This window comes from Portunus trituberculatus, chromosome 39 (genome assembly GCF_017591435.1).
Source record: "Portunus trituberculatus isolate SZX2019 chromosome 39, ASM1759143v1, whole genome shotgun sequence".
Classification (NCBI taxonomy): Eukaryota; Metazoa; Arthropoda; class Malacostraca; order Decapoda; family Portunidae; genus Portunus; species Portunus trituberculatus.
In genome coordinates this window covers 7557113-7578340 of record NC_059293.1, presented here as the reverse complement: position 1 = coordinate 7578340, position 21228 = coordinate 7557113, and the positions used below count along the sequence as shown (strand labels likewise).

At 38.6% G+C, this 21228-nt stretch overlaps 1 protein-coding gene across 3 annotated transcripts in view; it reads right to left on the bottom strand.

Moving 5' to 3' along the window:
• LOC123515660 (RING finger and CHY zinc finger domain-containing protein 1-like) overlaps positions 1-21228 on the bottom strand; it is a 275093-nt gene that overhangs the window by 161225 nt on the left and 92640 nt on the right. For all 3 annotated transcript variants that reach the window (XM_045274475.1, XM_045274476.1, XM_045274477.1), the window contains exon 4: positions 17847-18029. In XM_045274475.1, the coding sequence (XP_045130410.1) occupies positions 17847-18029 (183 nt within the window). The remainder of the gene's footprint in view (positions 1-17846; positions 18030-21228) is intronic.

The window sequence follows — 21228 nt, the reverse complement described above, 5'->3', positions numbered from 1 at the left end:
AAACAAGAAAAGGATATAATTGATAAATGTAAAGACCAACCAAGGCTTTTTACAGACATGTGAACAACAACATCAAAAATAGAGAAAGTATTGAAAGTTTAGAAGTAAATGGAGTATGCAGTGAAGATCCCAGGAAATGGCAGAGGCTATGAATGGATGCTTTCGGAAGGTATTCACAAAGGAGACTGCTTTTGACAAACCACTGGTAATGGAACAGAAAGGGATTATGAAGGAGTTTCAAGTAACTGTGGAGGAGATCAAGAACATGATGGGGAGTTTAGAAGTGAGAAAAGCTGTGGGACCTGATGGGGTATCAGGATGGATTTTAAGAGAATGCAGGGAGCAATTGGCAGAAAAAGTTTGTGAAGTAATTGATGCCTCATTAAGGGAAGGTGTAGTGCCCCAAGACTGGAAAAGAGCTAACATTGTCCCAATCTATAAATCAGGTAACAAGAGAGACCCATTGAACTATAGACCAGTGTCACTTACAAGTGTGGTAGCTAAGATGTGTGAGAGGGTGGTGAAGAATAGATGGACAGACTTCTTGGAGAAAAATGACATACTTTGTGAGTGTCAATTTGGTTTTAGAAAAGGGCGTTCATGCACGACAAACCTGATATGTTACTATTCGAGGGTGATAGATGTAATACAGGAAAGAGATGGTTGGGCTGATGGAATATATCTGGATTTAAAAAGGCCTTTGATAAGGTACCACACCAGAGACTGATCTGGAAACTTGAAATGGTAGGAGGAGTGCATGGCAGTTTACTAAAATGGATGGAAGACTTTTGGTAGGAAGAGAAATGAGAACAATAATTAAGGACAGACCATCAGAATGGGGATTGGTGGAGAGTGGAGTTCCACAGGGATCAGTGTTGGCACCAGTAATGTTCGCGGTCTACATAAATGACATGGTGGATGGGGTGTCCAGTTATGTGAGCCTATTTGCAGACGATGCAAAATTGTTAAGAAAAGTGAGATGTGACAAAGATTGCGAACTACTCCAGGAAGACTTGGACAGAATATGGAAATGGAGCTGTACATGGCAAATGGAGTTCAACACGACAAAATGCAAGAAAATAGAGTTTGGCAAGAGTGAAAGAAGAATCAGGAGTATGTACAAGATAGGAAATGAAGACATAAAACCAGTCATGAAGAAAAAGACCTTGGGGTGACAATTACCAATGACCTATCGCCAGAGAGACATATAAACAAAATAATTGGAGAAGTATTGAACTTATTGAGGAACATAAGAGTGGCGTTCGTATATTTAGATGAAGAAATGATGAAGAAAATAATTACTGCAATGATAAGACCGAGGCTTGAATATGCAACAATACAGTGGGCTCGAACTTAAAGAAACACATAAGGAAACTAGAGAAAGTACAGAGGGCTGCAACGAAAATGGTGCCTGACTTAAGAGGTTTGACTTATGAAGACAGACTGAAAAGAATGCAACTTCCAACCCTGGAAAACAGAAGAGAAAGGGGAGACCTGATAGCAATATACAGAGTGATGATTGGCATGGAAAAATGGATAGGGAAGATCTGTGTATGTGGAATGAAAGAATGTCGAGAGGGCATGGGAAAAACTAAAAATGGCCACTTATAGGAGACATGTGAAAAAATATAGCTTCCCTCATAGAAGGGTGGAAGCATGGAATAGTTTAGACGTGGAAGTGGTCAACGCAAGGAATATTCATGATTTTAAGAAAAAGCTGGACATTAATAGATATGGAGACGGGACAACACGAGCATAGCTCTTTTCCCGTATGTTACAATTAGGTAAATACATACACACACATATATATAATTTGCTGAGGAATATTGGAGTAGCATTTCACTACATGGACAAAGAAATGATGAAGAAATTGATAAATACTATAATAAGACCTAGATTTGAATATGCAGGAGTAGTGGACCCCTCATAAAAAGAAACACATAAGAAAATTGTAGAGGCTACAAAAAATGGCTACAAGAATGGTCCCAGAACTTGAAGGGATGACATATGAGGAGAGACTAAAGGCTATGGATCTACCAACCTTGGAACAAAGAAGGAGAGAGGAGACCTGATACAAGTCTATAAATTGATCAACGGAATGGACCAAGTGGATAATGAGAAACTGATCTTGAGAGAAGAATATGACATCCGAAGCACAAGATCGCATAGTAAAAGCTGAGAAAGGGAAGATGTCTGAGAGATATTAAAAATATAGTTTCCATGAGATGTATTGAGACGTGGAACAGTTTAGATGAAGAAGTAGTGTCTGCAACGAGTGTGCACACTTTTAAAGTAAGATTGGATAAGTGTAGATATGGAGACGGGGCCACACGAGCATAAAGCCCAGGCCCTGTAAAACTACAACTAGGTAAATACAACTAGGTAAAATACACACACACACACACACACACGGCGAGGCAAATGGGCAAGCCTCTTAATGTGTGGCCCCTGCTCACCTAGCATTAAATAGGTACGGGATGTAACTCGAGGGGTTGTGGCCTCGCTTTCCTGGTGTGTGGAGTGTGTTGTGGTCTCAGTTCTACCCCGAAGATCGGTCTATGAGCTCTGAGCTCGCTCCGTAATGGGAAAGACTGGCTGGGTGACCAGTAGGCGATCGTGGTGAATTACACAGAGAGAGAGAGAGAGACACACACACACACACGTGTGTGTTGCCTCACTAATTATATTATTTATAAAACTATGATTCGACATAAGGAAAACATAAGTCCACAAGATGGCAGATACCATGACTTACATGAAACATAAGTCTTATGTCTCACGTTAGGTCATCATAAACTCGCATTCCCGTTATGTTTGGGTGGAAGCAAGAATAGCATCACTATCGAATCATAGTGTCAACATGGCGGAGGCAGTGGAACATAGACGACGCCACCTGAAAAGTTTTCGTGATCGTAGAGACGTGTTGGCTGAACTAAGTGACTCAGAACTGATAAGAGGTATCAGTTAGAGCATGCAGCCAAGATATATGGGGCTGACATGCAAGGATTCTTAGGGAAAGTGAACTCTAGCAGGGGTGTGAGAGGGAGATGGTGACAGCTGGATGCCGCCTTGAGTGGGACTGTTGTTACCCCAGTAAAAAGTGGCTTCTGACACTATATCTTCGACCTCTGCCTGCCCCACACTCCAACTACAATAGGTAAGTTTTGCAACATTAATATTTTTCATATTAGACAGTTTGTTTCATTCATTCCATATTGCACATATACTCTTTAGTCTCAGTGAGTTTAGTGGGTTAGATTAGGGTGCTATTACATCTCATGGCATAAAGAAAAAGTTCTCAGCAAACTAGTTGCTTACATTATAATACAGTGGTACATATCTTTACCACTGGAAATAGTTAGCTCTTAACACATTAGTTTTACCAAATTTATCATTAAGGTATATCAGGTTAGGTTAAGTTAAGTTAGTTTAGATTAGGGAAGTATATAGTTGGTTTGGTTAGATTTAGTTAATTGTTTAGGTAGATTTAGATACCAAACTTGCCGTCAATGCTAGGTAAGGTTTAGTTAATTTCCTGTCAGTTTGTTAAGATGGGTTAGGTTAGGTTTAGCTAAGTTAGGTATAGCCAAGTTTGGTCTATTTATTAATTTACTGTTATTGTCATGTGTGAGAATTTTTATTTTGATCATTTTGATGTGCTTTGAATGAATCTAGTAACCATTTTCATTGCAAATCAATGTTTTACATGTTTGGGGTGATTAAGAAAATAGAAAAAAGGTCTTCCCCCAAAAGAAGTAGTTTCATTACAAAATGTTAGATAGGTGCACCTATATATATATATATATATATATATATATATATATATATATATATATATATATATATATATATATATATATATATATATATATTATTTTACTTGTTTTTTTTTTATTTACTAACTTTCTTTATTTCACAGATGGTGCTCAACCTCTACAACCTGTTGCTATATCATCCACTGAGACGGTAGCTGTCTCGGCACCAGCAGGTTCAGCTGTGTTAGGCGTTGGAAGTGCTGCAGTAGCATTTTCATCTGTACTGTTATGAGCAATAACAAATGTTAGTTAAACCATCACAAGCATATTTATTGCAGATCCTTCTCACTATCTATATAAGAGGTAAACAATCCTCTCAAGGAGGAAGTATCTTCCTGCCCCCATACTCCTCATACACAGTGTAAGTGTATATGGTGTGTGGTTGCCTCATTTTTGCTGTCCTCCTCCTGGAGGAGGATGTTGGCTTTGTCTATACATAGATAGATAGTTAATGTCCTTACACTTCAGTTTTAAAGATATTTTGTATGCTCTTATTGATATTTTCACCAGTATGTACTGTTATTGTGTTGCAGACAGGTACTGAGTGCACTTGTCATTAAGACACATTCATGTGTGGATGCATTTCTTGTGAGCTGCCATTTCCAACCTTCCATAATTGAATATCAACATAGGAAATTCTTCATATCAATGAGACCCATCAATTTGATTAGGTTAAGTTACTGGAAGTTATACTCTGTTAGTTTAGGGTTAAAGTTAGTTATGTGTAAGGTGGCAGAAGTTGTCCTTTATACCTGGAAGCATTAAATACAATAAATGGATAGTTTCTTGCCTGTGTTTCTCCAAATCCAAGCAGGGTGTTTATAAAGGAAGGCAAGTGGGCATTACTGAATGTTTGAGGGAGAGTGAATGTGAGGTATGAAAGAAGTGGTGTGGTGTGCGGCAAATGATAAAAGCAAAGGAGTGAAAAAAAGGGTGTGTTCTCTTAATGTCACCTAGAATGTGGGAAGATATAGATATACAAGGGTGGAATGGTTAATACTTTTCAAAACCAATGATCTATATGTGTATGGAATGATTTACTCACTCAAATTCTTGTCTATGTCATCAAGGGGCTTGGGAGGTGGACCACCTCCTACATCAAATAGATCCATTAGCAAAGTGGCCACTAATATTTAATGCTTCACTACTAGCTTTAATAAAGCATAGCAATGTAGGCTTTCCCATCCAAAAATGGGGGAAAATAATGATCAGTTTATCAATTAACACTGCTGCTTATTGTGCTTGCCTAAATATCTCTTTTACTTAAGTACCTTAAATAGGGTTGTGCAAGAAATGCCAGTATTACAAGTGCCAATACAGATTGTTACACCTTATCATTGTGAATATTTCTATCCCTAGACACACCTTCCATACTTGAATATCAACACTGGAAATCATTCTTCAAATCAGTGTATCTTAAGTGACATTGTTAGTTTAGGATAAGTTAGGTCATTGGAAATTATTCCTCAAATAAATGTATCTTAAGTGACATTGTTAGTTTAGGATAAGTTAGATCATTGGAAATTATTCTTCAAATCAATGTATCTTAAGTGACATTGTAAGTTTAGAATAAGTTGGGTCACTTAAGGTTGCTAGGTTGAAGTTAACAATGCAAATTGCTTGCTGACACAACAGTTGCTGCTTCATTTCCTCATCTGTGGTGGGTGTGGTACATCCATCATGTCAGTAGCAACCAACAACAAAACGAAGTAGCAGTATATGCGATTACATGTGCGTGGGTCATATGCCGTTTTTTTACATCGGGTGAAGTGGAGTCAGTGGACAGAGACACTATTATTGATTATATTTGTCTTCAAATATACCTAAATTTCATATATTGTTAATCTTATTAATACAAAAAAAAACTCAGACATGTTTATTTGTTCCAATCATTGTAACTGGATTAGTTTCAGTCCATAAGTTTCACCACTATGTTGCGGTTGGCATTCCTGCACTAAGTCGAGCTAATGATGAGGGGTTACCGAGACATAACTTTGCCACCTATGTCACATCATAGCTACGATCGCTTATGTCATGACTTATGTCTCGCTAACGAAAGTTTTATAAATACGGGCCCCGAGCTTCCACCTATCGGCCAGTTAAGGAACTCTCTGGCGTGGTGTGAAATTGCGTCTGGCACTCAGTTTGAAAATGTGATTGGGCCAAATCATGTATAAGCAAACCGATTGCGCAAATTAAATGAATTATAATATTTTCCCGGTCGTGTTATAACAAAAACGCGTAAATCAAACACACGTAAATCAAGTTACCTGTGTGTATGTATATATATATATATATATATATATATATATATATATATATATATATATATATATATATATATATATATATACACACACACAGGTGATCTTGATCTTGATCTTGATGTTACAGGTGACGCAGAATTTCTTCTGAGTCAGGCCTTTGTATCGGCAGCACCTGTGTTGTCCACGAGAGCCTTGATCTTGATCTTTATTCTACAGGTGTCTCAGGATTTCTCCTGAGGCAAGCCTTAGTACCAGCAGCTCCTGGTGTATTCAAAAGCCTGTCAGCTTGCATGATACGTTGGGGCTTTCAAATTTGGAAAAAATTACCTGGATAAAACTTTGTTAAAGTGAGTTTGGTGTTCATTAAACGAGCAGATGGTAAAACGAAACCTTGTTGTAGGAGATTTTGTTGTGTGAACCTTGTTAAATGCGGTTGCCTGTATATATATATATATATATATATATATATATATATATATATATATATATATATATATATATATATATACAGGCAACCCTCGTTTAACAGTTCACACAACGAAATTTTGCTACAACGACGGTTTCGTTTACTACCATCTGTTCGCTTAACAACACCAAACTCACTTTAACGTTTTATCCGGGTAATTTTTTCCAAATTTGAAAGCCCCAACGTATCATGCAAGCTGACAGGCTTTAGAATACACCAGGAGCTGCTGGTACTAAGGCCTGCCTCAGGAGAAATCCTGAGACACCTGTAGAATAAAGATCAAGATCAACGCTCTCGTGGACAACACAGGTGCTGCCGATACAAAGGTCTGACTCAAAAGAAATTATGCGTCACCTGTAACATCAAGATCAAGATCAAGATCACACACACCACTCACTCCCCAGTCAAAACATAACAGCGTCACCAACAGCTCATCTTCCCTAGTTCAACTTAACACCAAAACGCCCTGCAATGTGGCCTAACGTTCCTAAGAAGACCAGGAAGTGTCTTACTCTCGAAGTGAAGCTGGGTATTATTCACAGACAAGAGAGAGGCCAGAAAACTAACAACACTGCTTGCCACCATATTGACTCCATCTACTGTCTACTATTTTCAAGTCAGCAGACTCTATTAAGAAGGCTGGTGAGACCGCATCTTCCTTGAAAGCTAAAAGAACTACCTGAACTCGTGACTCTACAATGGATAAAATGGAAAGCCTTGAGGAAATGTGGTACATAAGTTTTGTATGCGGTACCATGATGCGCACTTTGTTTACATTCTTCAGGTTGCCGGTTAGTGTATTTCCCGTTTCACTCTCCCTCCCTTCATAAAGTTAAGATCATCAACATTATAAAGTTACGTACATACATACATTAATGTACATTATAATGACTTAAATTAAACTACCTAAATGTTTAACTTCATAATTTTTACTTTCATTATACCTTTTACTGTACTATGATGCACTCTTGCTTTGCTTAATCTCAATGGAAGTTCAGATCAGGGGTTAAACTTGTTATAATCGGTTCACTTAACGAAGTTTCGCTTAACGAAGTGTTTTTTAGAAACGTAACCCCTTCGTTAAGCGGGGATTGCCTGTATATATATATATATATATATATATATATATATATATATATATATATATATATATATATATATATATATATATATATATATATGGCAGCCTTACTACCACAACACAATTATCCCACCAGCACCCATGAATACCTCCATGTTGCACACCATAGCCTGTCACTCTTCCAACACTTTAACTTATTCTGGTCCTAAAATTTGGAATTCTGTGCCCAGTCATATCCAACAACTACCTACAGTCAGCGCCAAAATACTTGGTGCGAAAATCGTGCGCCAAGTTTTCCTTCGATTTATTAAGTACCCCCTATAATCATGTAACAAATACGCCAGATTTCTTGGCGCGAGAGAGACGGTAAAAGAGGGCGGAGCTTAATCAGTTGAGTGAGTTTCAAGGCCGCTAGTCTGCATCAGTCACTTGTGGGGAGTGGATTTAGTCTGTATTTTTTATAGCGTCACGCGGTTTGCAACCTTGACCTTTGTGCCTTTTTGTGCCTTATGTGGGATAATGGGAGGAGGCAAAGACTTGACAGAAGACCAGATAGCTGCCATAACTTCCCTGAGCCTTGTGGGGAAATCTAATAAGGAGATCTCCATAATAAGTGGAGTAGCACTGCGCTCCGTGCAGCGCTGGACCAAGAAAAAAAAGGGAGGTGGGAGACGCTGATGTACTGCTTCACAAGAAGAGGCCAGGAAGGCCACGTAAGAACTCACAGAGGACCCTCAAGTTACTCCAACGTCAAGTGGAACAGGAACCTCGAATTACTGCAAAAGAACTCAAGGAAAGGAACATGCAGCTTCTCGAAAACACCTCTGTTAGAACAATCCAGAAACGCCTTCGTGACGACCTTGGGTTCCAACATCTTGCCCCTCGAAGAAAGCCGCTGCTAACAAACCAGCAAAAGAGGAAAAGGGTGATTTTTTCAAAGAAATATCTTAATTGGGATCTGGAGAAGTGGAAGACTTTACTCTGGAGTGACAAAGCAACGTTCACGGTGACTGGCAACCATGGGGGGAAGGTGAGGTTGCGGTGAGGTGCAGATCCCTTCCACCCCAAGTATACAGAGGGGACAGTGAAACACCCAGACAGTGTTATGGTGTGGGGTGCCTTTGGGTACCACGGGGCTGGAAAACTTATAGTGCTTCCCAAGAACCTTACAGTGAATAAAGACAGGTACTTAAGAGCTGCTCGCTGACCACCTCGAGGACTGTTTTACCGTTTGTCAAAGTAAAATTTTCCAGCAAGACGGTGCCCCGGCTCACACTGCCAAATTAATCCGTGAATGGTTTGAGTGGGTGGGTGTGGACTATATCAGGGACTGGCCAGGGAACAGCCCTGATCTGAACCCAATCGAGAACCTGTGGGGTCTGATCAAACGGCGTCTAAGGGGACATGACACCTCAACAGTCCCCAAGCTGGTTAAGGAAATAAAAGACATCTGGGAACACTTTGAGCCCTCACTCCTCCAGAACCTCGCCCTGTCAATCCCCTTACGTCTAAAGAGCTGCATGAAAAGAAAGGGTCACCTGACTAAGTATTAAAGTCTAGGTAAGTACCCCATAAATATCTCTAACCATTCGTGAAAGGGCGTCATGAAACGGAAAATGTTTGGCGCCAAGTATTTTGGCACTGACTGTACATTACATACATTTAAAAAAATATCATAAACAGTATATACTTGCTCAGTATTGATAATACGCCAATGTCTTTGTATATATTTTCAAAATGAGCTTGTATAGGGGGAAAATGTAATACATGACGAATGTTGCATATTTATGTCGACTGACGACTGGAATAGCTAAACATAATCACATTGCCCAAAAAGCAAGTTTTGCTTCCTATGGGCTGCTTAATCCTTAAAGTTTGGGGGGGTTGATTTACTTTCCGTCTGTTACAACGGAGAAAAATCATACCTGTCAAAAATCCTAAAAATATTTTTTCCTTATAAAAACATATTTCTTTGTGTTATTCTGAGTACAATGATGTAGTTTTTAACATGTTATGACCTCTGAGAGCAAAGTTATTGCATATCAAAAATTCATGGCAGAACTCGCCGCTAAGAAATACCCCCCCCAAGCTCCAATAACACCATTATCTCTCTCTCTCTCTCTCTCTCTCTCTCTCTCTCTCTCTCTCTCCTCTTGGGCATTTGAATTACATATTACAAGTATTGTGGATATCTATAACAACTGGAATCTGGCAACTCTTATTAGCAATGGGATTCATGTGACTTGGCCGACAAGCACAGTCCTGTAGAGGCAACCATGGGTGACACACACCAGCGCATTGCTCGAGGGCAGGCTACTTGAGGAGGATTATGAACGTCGCTGTGAGGGTTGGTCTCTGTCTCCCAGATCACTATCAGAATCACTACTGGAGTCTTCACTTTCTTCTGTCTCAATAAATAAAATCAGTCTTCATTTTCATCACTCCTCAATGTCATTACCGAGTAACACTGACATAACATCACTCAGAGTACCGTTTCTTCCCTCCGGGTCACGGGGGTTGCCAGATGTTGCCTTGAAATGGGAAAAGATGATCTATTGTGAGGGAACATATGTCTCAAGGCTCAAGCAGGCAAGCAAGAAAAGATGCCATATACCTCCACTTGCCCTTAGACCAATAGTGAAGGGGAGAGATTCAAAGGTTTAGCGAGGATAGGATAAACAGAGATAGTGAAAAGATTAGGAAAGATTTCCAGGTGCAAATAGGAGAGAATAAGATTAGGATTCCAAATAAGGAGACAGCATCTAGGAAGGTAGCAGGACTTAAATGTTTTTATGTAAATGCCAGGAGTCTTAGGAACAAGAAGGACGAGTTATCTAGTTATATAGTTGAGGAGGATTTAGATGTTGTATGTGTCACAGAGGCATGGGTAAATGAGGAAAAGTTTAGGGAAAATAGGAAAGAATATGAAGTAGATGGATACATTATGTATTTACACCAGAGAATTGGTAGGATAGGTGGAGTAGTAGTTATTTATGTAAAAAAATCCTTCATTTCCAGTCAGGTTAATGATATTAAGGTAGATAACAGAGTAGAGTCCTTATGGCTGGATGTTAGAGTAAACAAAAGTAAGGTTATTAGAGTAGGAGCTTTTTATAGACCACCTAACCAGTCAGCGGAGGTAGACAACCTTATGGTAGATGAGATAAATAGGGGGTGTACTAGTCAGACAATTATCTTAGGGGATTTTAATCTTAAGTCAGTAAACTGGGAGAGAATGGTAGGAGATGCTAGTGAAAATAAGTTTATGGAAAGTTTTCAGGATAATTATTTAGTGCAGATGGTAGATAAACCTACTAGGGGGAGGAAGGTTTTAGACATAGTACTAACAAATATTGAGCATTGTTTAAAGGAAGTTGAGGTAGGAGAGACTTTAGCAAACAGTGACCATCATATAATTAGATTTATCATTAATTCCAGTAGGGATAATATAGTGAATAAGACTAGAGTCCCAAACTATCAGAAAGGCAATTATGGTAGGTTACGTCAGTTATTAGGAGAGGTAAACTGGGAAGATAGTTTTGGAAATAAAACTGCACAGGAGATGTGGGATATTTTTAAGGTTGTAGTAAAGGGTATAGTGATGCAGTGTATCCCTTACAAAGATATAAGGCAGAGAAACAGGAAGCCATTATGGTGGACTCATGAGATAGGTAGCCAGATCAGAGAGAAGAAGAGGGCATACAGAGAGTTGCAGAAAAGTGGGGAAGATGTAGATTTGATTAGGTACAGACAGGTCAGAGATGATTTGAGTAAGGTTATAAAAAAAAGTAAAAGGCAGGCAGAGATAAAACTAGCTAGAGCTGGGAGTAAAGATCCCAAAAAATTATATAGTTATTACAAGGTCAGTGATAAAAGAAATAAGGATAGGATTGGTCCACTCAGAAAAGATGGTGTAGTAGTGGATCAAAATGAAGACATAGTAGAATTATTGAATGAACAATTTTCTTCAGTATTTACTAGGGAAAAAATAGGAAATCCTGTTACAAACAGTGCGACGAGTAGTTTAAGAGCTTTAGAAAATATTGATATAAAACCGGGAATTATTAGGAAATTTATTATTGAACTAGACGATAGGAAAGCTAGTGGTCCTGATGAGCTACATGCCAGAGTACTTAGGGAAGGTGTAGACAGTATTTCTGAAGCACTTAAGTTAATCTTTGAAAGATCACTTAGGTTTGCTGAGATACCTCAGGACTGGAAGTTAGCTAATGTTACTCCAATATTTAAAAAAGGTAGGAAGGATGATGCAAATAATTATAGACCGATCAGTTTAACTAGTATAGTATGTAAGATACCAGAGAAAATCATTAAGGATAGTATTTGGGAGCATTTAAATGAGAATAGATTAATTAGAGATACCCAACATGGCTTTAGATCAGGGAAGTCCTGTCTTACAAATTTGCTCGATATCTTAGAATATATTACCAAGGAGTTAGATGATGGAAATAGCATAGATGTTATATATCTAGATTTTAGCAAGGCGTTTGATAAGGTACCGCATAGGAGGCTAGTGTACAAATTGAGACTACATGGGATAGGGGGTAGGTTAGTTGATTGGATTAGTGAATGGCTTTCTGATAGGAAACAGAGAGTAGTATTAAATGGGGCAATGTCTGAGTGGAAGGAAGTGGTTAGTGGGGTACCCCAAGGATCAGTGCTAGGACCTCTTCTTTTCTTGGTGTACATTAACGATTTAGATATAGGAATTAGTAGCAAAGTATCAAAGTTTGCAGATGATGCTAAGATAGCATGTGCAGTACAGGGTGAAAAGGACAATTACAGAATACAACGAGACCTGGACAGGCTGATAGCATGGGCAGACAGGTGGCAGATGGAGTTTAATTCTAAAAGTGTCAGGTTATGCATTTAGGTAAAGACAACACAAACTTTAACTATGAGATGGAGGGATGTTGGCTAGAGGCAGTAGAGGAAGGAAAGGATTTAGGAGTAGTGATAGACAGGACTATGAAATTTTCAAAGCAATGTTTAGAAGCAAGAAATAGGGCAAATAGGATCCTGGGTTTTATAAATAGAAATGTTAGTTATAAAAGTAAGGAAGTGGTGCGTAGCTTATATAATTCCTATGTTAGGCCCCATTTAGAGTATTGCATACAGGCCTGGTCACCCCACTACAGGCAGGATATCAACATGTTAGAAGCAGTTCAGAGAAGAGCAACTAGGATGATACCAGCATTAAAGCACCTGGAGTATAGAGATAGATTAAAGGAATTAAACATGTTTTCATTTGAGAGATGTATAAGAGGGGATATGATAGAGTTATTTAAAATGTTCTCAGATACAAACTACATAGATGTGAGATCTTTCTTTACCTTAGAGAAGAGAAATAGGACTAGAAATCATGGCAGGAAGATTAGAAAGCAAGGCTGCAGGTTAGATATAAGAAAATATTTCTTTAGTCATAGGGTGGTAGACTTCTGGAATGCATTGCCAGAGACGGTTGTAAATAGCACTAGTTTGACAATGTTTAAAAACAGATTAGATAAGCACTTAAATTTATTAGATTTATAATTATGTATAGCACTGCATGATAGTTTTTATAAGAAATTTACTATAGTTAAACAAGACATGATCCCCATGTATGGGGACCACAAATTGTAGAGGATTTCGCTGCAGGACTTAGCCCTGTTAATGGGCCAAATATTTAGAATTAGTATATAATGTATTGTGTACTTGTAAGTGTATCTTTAAGTACTGATGACGAGGTCGCTGTGCGACAGATACAGGATAACCTAGATGGGCCCTGGTGGCCCTTTGTTATCCTATTATTTATGTTATATGTTATGTTATATGTTATGAGGAAAAATCATGATTATATGTACGATCCCTGCCTCTCCGTTCGCGATGCTACAATTGTACATATATGATCATCGTACTTTAAGGGTTAAATAATGTTAATTACCACTTATGATAAGTAAGATTACTATAGTACCGGCCAAAAGTTTGGATGTGATAATGCTGACGTTAATACTTATGGCACAAATTGGAATGAGCAAGCCAGATATTCTTTCATATGCCTGGCAGCAAGACGATGGTTAGTTCCACCAGGGCATGTAGTGTTTATATGCTCAGTGCTGTTTGAGATTTGATGTAGGGAGGATTACGTTTCTGGAGCAATGCACTTTGCATTTGATTTTACATAAATTCACTGTGGTTTGGCGTCTGTGTTGTTGGCTATGGGTAGTGGACATGAAATCGAACATCACAAGACTGCTGCTATAGGTCCTGTTTAAAGCAGGGTATTCTGTGAAGGAAATCTCTGAAAATACTGGAGTTCCAGTGTGATCAGTACAGTGTTGGTTGAAGCATTTCAGGGATGGTGGCAGGGCATCACTACCTACCCCACGTTAGCGCTGTGGCAGACCCAGGAAACTTACACCAGGTGGCATAGTGGATAAGGTGGTGAGCGTGGGATCGGGCAGACGTCCACGCGTAGGTTCGAATCCCACCACGTACAGCCTTAAAACACTTTGCCATTTGTCGAGTGGTTTAAAGTTACCTACATATCACCATGATACCCAGGTTCTAGATGGTTACACTCAAGATGAGCTTGGGCGGTGATATGGGCCCTAATATGGGTACCACTATAAATAAAATTGCCTTCGCCACTAATGAGCGGAAGCTGAACAGCGCTTCCCATACACTCTTCAAGTGTGCCTACAGGCGCTATAGGCCTTACCGTAAAAAAAAAAAAAAAAAAAAAAACTTTATATGTTATTAAGTGTCACACAGACAAGTCTCCTTGTAAATTTGCTAAACAATTCAGCATGAAAACCCTAGGTTATTAGGTGGTGTGTCTCTTTGAACAGTGCAACTCTGCTTGCATGAAGACATCAGTGTGCAGCATTTTAACGGGAGAAGGAAGCCCCTCTTTACTGAAGTACAGAAACTTAAGCAAGTGAATTTCGCAAAGAGATATGGTGAATGGAGCATTGAGCAGTGGAGGAAAGTAATTTGGAGTGATGAAAGTACCTTCACTGTGATCAGCAACTGACCTGGTTACGTGTACATCTGGTCTGGCAATGATCCTCTTCAAGCACGGTACATCACCCTTACTGTGAAGCACCCTGACTCGCTAATGGTATGGGTGTGTTTTACATACTATGGTGTGGGGCACCTTGTATTGCTACCTAAAAATGACAAAATAAATCAGAACAGTTACATAGAGTTGTTGTGTGGCTACCTTCCCAACTCATTTGATAAGAGGCTGATGTTTTTATGCAGGACAGTGCCTCCTGTCACACTGCTAAAAGTGTAACAAAGTGGTTGAAAATTTATGAAGTAAAGTACTTTGAAGACTGGCCTGGCAACTCTCCAGACGTTAACCCTATTGAGAACCTTTGGAGGTTGATGAAAAAAGGTCTGGTGAGGTATGACACCTCGTCACTCCCAAAGTTGGAAGCAGCACTACGTGCAATATGGGCAGAGTTTTCAGTAGAAAAGCTTCACAATATCGCTGATAGTGTCCCTAGCAGACTGAAGGAAGTCATCAAACAGAAGGGAAATGTCACCAAATACTAAAGAAGAAGTAAATGTTCAATAATAAATTTTGTTGTATCATTTTACCTTGTTCCTTTTGTGGGAAGGATATGACATCCAAACTCTTGGCAGCTACTATATATGTAAGTATAGTAAAGTGTTTTAAGTGTTTCAGGTGTTTAAGTTCTTTATGCAATAAGTGGAGAAGGCTCACAAGTACCTTCCTGGGACCACAATATCTTCTGACACTTTTGCATTACTAAATGGCAACCTTCTACATTCCCCTAGATACAGTCGACAGTGTCTGAGTCACCTCAGTAGCTGTTTAGCTGCTTATGAGAGGAGGTGCATTGCACGTCTGATGTGCTAGACGTAGGCTAATTGCACTATTATTTTGCTTCCTCCCATCCTCTCAACATGCCCATATCAACTACAAGTAGGGACAAATGGAAGGAGGTGTTTACTTTATACAAGGCTGGTCACAATCTCCCATTTATTTCCAATAAAACAAGTGTTAAGCTGAGAACAACACAGCACTTGGTAGAACATTTCAAGGAAATGGGGGAAGGTTCTGCACTCGCTTCACTTCCCATGTTTAGTAGGCCTCGTAAGACCACTTTAAAAACCCATGTACTTATCTCCAGGCAGGTTGCTAAAGAACCAAGGCTGACAGCACAGGAAATCAAAGAAAAAAAGCCACAGTTACTGGAACATGTGTCTGTGAGGAGTGTGCAGGACATTTTGCACAATGATTTGGGCCACAAATGCTACTGTGCCTGCAAGAAACCTTTGTTAACTGCACTGCAAAAGAAGAGAGTAAAATTCTGCAAGAAATACCTAGTCTGGAGAAAGAAGTAATAGAAGACAGTGCTCTGGAGTGATGAGGCCACTTTCACTATTATTGGGACACCATCATCATGAGTCTACCACAAGCTAGGCAGTGATCCCTTGGATTCTAAGTACACTTCAAAGTTCGTGAAGCATCCAGCATCACTCATGGTCTGGGGCTGCTTTATATACTATGGTGTAGGTAATTTAGTTATTCTTTCTGCTAATGTTAAAGTCAACCAACACATTTATTCAGAACATTTGATTGATGTCTTATTTGATTCCTTTGAAAAAACACAAGCATATGCTCCACGTGCTCCTGCACATGTTGCTAAATCTGTTAAGCAGTGGCTGACTGACTGTGAGGTTCCCTTCATTGGTGATTAGGCAATAGCCCAGATATCAGTCCTAAAGAAAACCTATGCGGTAGGAAAATATTATCCAGCCAAATTTCAGACTGCAATCAAGTAACTGTGGGCAAGTTTTCCACAAACTTACCTGCAAAACCTTGCATCCAGTGTTCCTAGACACCTTCAGGATATTTTAAAGATGAAAAAGAATGCAACTAAATACAAATTAGTTCAATGTATGTTTTGTTTATCTACCATTCTCTCAGCAAATTGTAAACAATGTGTTTTTTTTCAGGCAATGTCAGGACTTTCCACACACATTGAATAGTGGATGATCCGAACAAAGCATGTACACATGTACAAACATGTTCACTAATATCATGTATAATGAAACCAAAATATGACTCCTAAATTAAACATTAGTCAAAGAAGGCACTAGCAATATTCTTAACCTCCTGCCTTAAGAACTTACACTACTTTTTGTGTGTCATAAACTTCTTCCATCAATTATGAACTGTAAAACAAAGAAAGTTTCAGTCTTCAGTATGAAATGTAAATTACAAAAATAAAGACTATGGATTTGCCCACTAGAGCATGACTAGGGAATTGGGTATCTAAAGATTATTTAAATCTGGGATACTCTGAACAGTTCAGTATACCCTCAATCTAATAAAAATATTTATGCTTTCATGGTGGCAGAGGAAGAAGCTGGCTGACAATTATTCTCCCCCCATATCATTGTAGGTATGCATTTTTTTACTACTAAGAATAACACCATTACAATCAGAATGTTTTGGTAACCATAAATTACTATTTCATTTGTGCAAAAAATAATAGTGAAGACTGAAAATATCAAAATTCTTGTCTGGTGCAGTAATCCCTAACATCAGCAATGTTCTACCACCATCTTGGAATCTCCCATTTTCTTCCTTAAACTTCATTTGGAAACTATCTTATTATTGATAAGGAAGACACTATGTGTGCTGTTTGTTATACACCCATGTATGATTTACCCCAATATTAACCTCTTGCAGTATATGTGCAAACATATTCATGTGCCACTTAAACAAACATTTTTGTTTCTTTTCAATAATTTTTCTCAATATTTAGTATTATTCATATCCAATACTAAAAACTCATAAGTAATGAAATCTGTGAGCATCAAGGGTTTGTTTATTGTACCTGCCTCTCCTGTTGATTCCTTAATTTTTCTCTGTATTTTCTGGTAACTGTTTTTTTTCTAGTTCTTCAATTTTGTCAAATCTTTAATTAACCACTTTTTCTTTCTTAACCAACACCCTCTCTTTATGTCTCTATCCAGTTCTCTATTTTCTTTTTTTTTTTGTGTCATCTTTCATCCATTGATTCAAGTATTTCCTCTGCAGCTCCCACTAATGCATTTTGTAGTGCAATGATAACAATAATAACAAGAATTTCATTATCATTTGTTTATGTTTAAATTATAATAAGCACATGTCATATGTTTGACTATTATTTCCAATAAATGAGAATTATACATACCTCATCCATCTTAAACATAGAAGCACCACAGACTGGACAAGCATAGAATCCAGCTGAAATGAGGTCATCAAAGCAAGGGCGATGAATGAGGTGGCTGCATGGAGGAATGTGGGACACATTTCTTGAAGTGTGGATGTCCTCAAGACAGACAGGACAGTTTCCCTTCCCCATCTTGGCAATGCACTAGAATACAAGAAAATACACTGAGTTCTATAAAATATAATGAAAAAAAGCAAATATATAAAATATGCACGATACTCATAATTTCCTTTCAATAATAACAATAATAAAAAAAATCAACATTACCTTTTCTTTTCTACAGAAACACTCATCATACATAACCATCACTCATTTACTCTTACAACATTTCACTATTTACTTCTTTTACAATTCTTTACATAACTCATAGCTTCTACATAATTTTATTTAGCTTCTACCTTCTATTTATGTTCTTGCTTATCTTAAAACATTTTCATTTAAAAGATAAAATACGTACAGGCAACCTCCGCTTGACAAAGGTTCACATACCGAAATTTCGTTACAAAAAACGTTTCATTTTACTACCATCCGCTCATTTAACGAACACCAAACTCGCTTTAACGAAGTTTTATCCAGGTAATTTTTTCCAAGTTTGAAAGCCCCGCTGTATCACGCAAGCTGACAGGCTTTCGAATACACCAGCGCCTCTCATGGACAACACGTGCACCACTCACTTCCCCTGTTCAAAACAATAACAGCGTCAGCAGCAGCTCGTCTACCCGTGCTCAACTTACCACCAAAACGCCCTGCAATGTCGCCTAGCATTGCTAAGAACACCAGGAAGTCTCTTACTCTCAAAGTGAAGCTGGATATTATTCAGACATGAGAGGCAAGAAAATTAATAGCATTGCTCGCCACCATCTTGACTCCATCTACTGTCTCTACTATTTTTAAGTCAGCAGACTCTATTAAGAAGGCTGGTGAGACTGTATCTTCCTTGCAAGCTAAAAGAACCACCTGAACTCATGACTCTACAATGGATAAAATGGAAAGCCTTAAGGAAATGCGGTACATAAATTTTGTAAGTGATATAATGATGTGCCCTTTGTTTACATTCCACAGGTTGCTGGTTAGACTTTCTCGTTTCACTCTCCCTCCCTTCATAAATTTAAGAACAACAATATTATAAAGTTACGTTCATACATACATTAGTGTACATTATAATGACTTAAATAAAACTACCTAAATATTCAACTTCATAATTTTTACTTTCATTAAACCTTTCACTGTACAGTAATACTCCGCTAAACGAACGTTCGTTTAACGAATTTCTGGTTTAATGTACTATATAAAGTTAGACCAAAAAGTGCGCATAACGTACAACCACATCCATTTTAGCGAATTTTATGGGTTTGAATTTGCTGGGTGAGGAACCGAACGCAGTAGTTTCGCTGTGATTGGCTGGCTGCCTGCCTCTGTCTATAAGTGCTCCTGGAGTTGGATCCAAGATTCTTTAACAACATCAGAGCAACCTCTTGCAGCGAAATGGCATCCATGAATGCTTGGAGGGACGATGACAAGGTTGCTTTCAGGTTGCTCTGAGGTTGCTAGGAATACTATCGCTGAAGATGGTGTTACTGTCTTATTTATGCATTTATGTTCACAAAACAACATTTCTATTAGCTTTTTACAAACCTTGCCCCCAAGAAAGGATTGTTTTGTAATGCATAAAGTGAAATCTTACATGGAATACCAAAAAATAAAGCAGAGATGAGATGAGCCACAGATGAAGCAGGAGACTCGCGGCGTAATAAGGTACAGTGGTCCCTCTACATACGAGCTACTCTATTTACGAGAAATCCGAGACACGAGATGTCTTTCAAGCAAAAATCTTGATCAACATACGAGAAAAAATCCAATTTATGAGAATTTCCAGATTCTCCTGCTTGGTGGCCGAGTGGTCGAGACCGCCCAGCATCAGCCAGCACATGTGTTTCCCACCATGCAGACTCTTGTGTTGTGTTGCTTTTATCACATTTATCACCTTCTTGTGGCTTTTTTTTTTTGTAACCATAACCATGAGTTATAAAAATAGGAAATGGAAAGGTGTCCTCTGAGTAAAAATAAAGATGATGTCAATTGAAATGAAGCAGTAGATAATAAACAAACATGAGCATGGTGTTCGTGTGAGTGATCTCATAAAGTAGTAAAATTGATGATCATCAACAATCTGTACGATATTGAAACAGAAAGATGCCATAAAAGCTATAAAGTGTAAGTGCTTACATATCATCAACAGTCTCTTGTGCTCCCTCATTCCTCCCACACCTATCTCCCTCACTCCACCACCACGCATACACCTCCATTAGTCGCTGCCAACTTCCTCCATTTTATTTTGTTAATATCATCTCATTTATCTTATTACTGTATTTCTATGTTCAATTATATTTTTTATGTGTTTTTGGTAATCGGAAGATGTGTTTTATAGTTATTTAAGGTTAACTAAGATGATTTTGGGAGGCCGGGAATGGATTAATTGGTTTTCAGTTATTTCTTATGGGGAAAATTCATACGAGATATGAGAAATTCTAGATACGAGCTTGATCCAGGAACAAATTAATCTCGTATGTAAAGGGACCCCTGTATATGGGCAAGCCTCTAAATGTTTATTCCCTGTTCACCTAGTAGCAAGTAGGTGCAGGATGTAATTTGAGGGGTTGTGGCCTTGCTTAACTGGTGTGTGGAATGCGGTGTGGTTTCAGTCCTACCCTAAGATCAGTCAATGAGCTCTGAGCTTGCTCTGTAATGGGGATGGCTGGCTGGGTGACCAGCAGGGTGACTAGCAGGTGACCATGAATACAGATCTGATATTTGTATTTCAACAGATTTCATACTATACTTATAACCAATCACAAGCACCAGCCACTTTCATGATAGGTGGTATATGCTACATTCTCTTTCTTGGATGACAGCAGTTGACTATACACTGTCATATTTTACTATTCACAAACTCCCTACTTGATGAAGCAGCTTTCATACATTTATTTTTAGCTAAAGTGATGTGTAGAATCAAGTAATTTTAATATCACTGGCCAGAGGTCATGAAGTCAAAGTTCTTTTTTCCAATCGCAATCAAAGTCCACCTCCTCATCCCCTCACCTTCATTGTTTCTACACTTCTAATACCCCAAGCCTATTATCATTCATCAAAGTCACTAAGTCAGACTCCTTTTTCCAATCCCACTTCATGTCCACATCCCCTCTCCCTCTTTGTTTCTACACTTCTAATACTCCTAACCTATCTCCTCCATACAAGCCTCTCTGCTCTATCTCTCTCTCTCTCTCTCTCTCTCTCTCTCTCTCTCTCTCTCTCTCTCTCTCTCTCTCTCTCTCTCTCTCTCTCT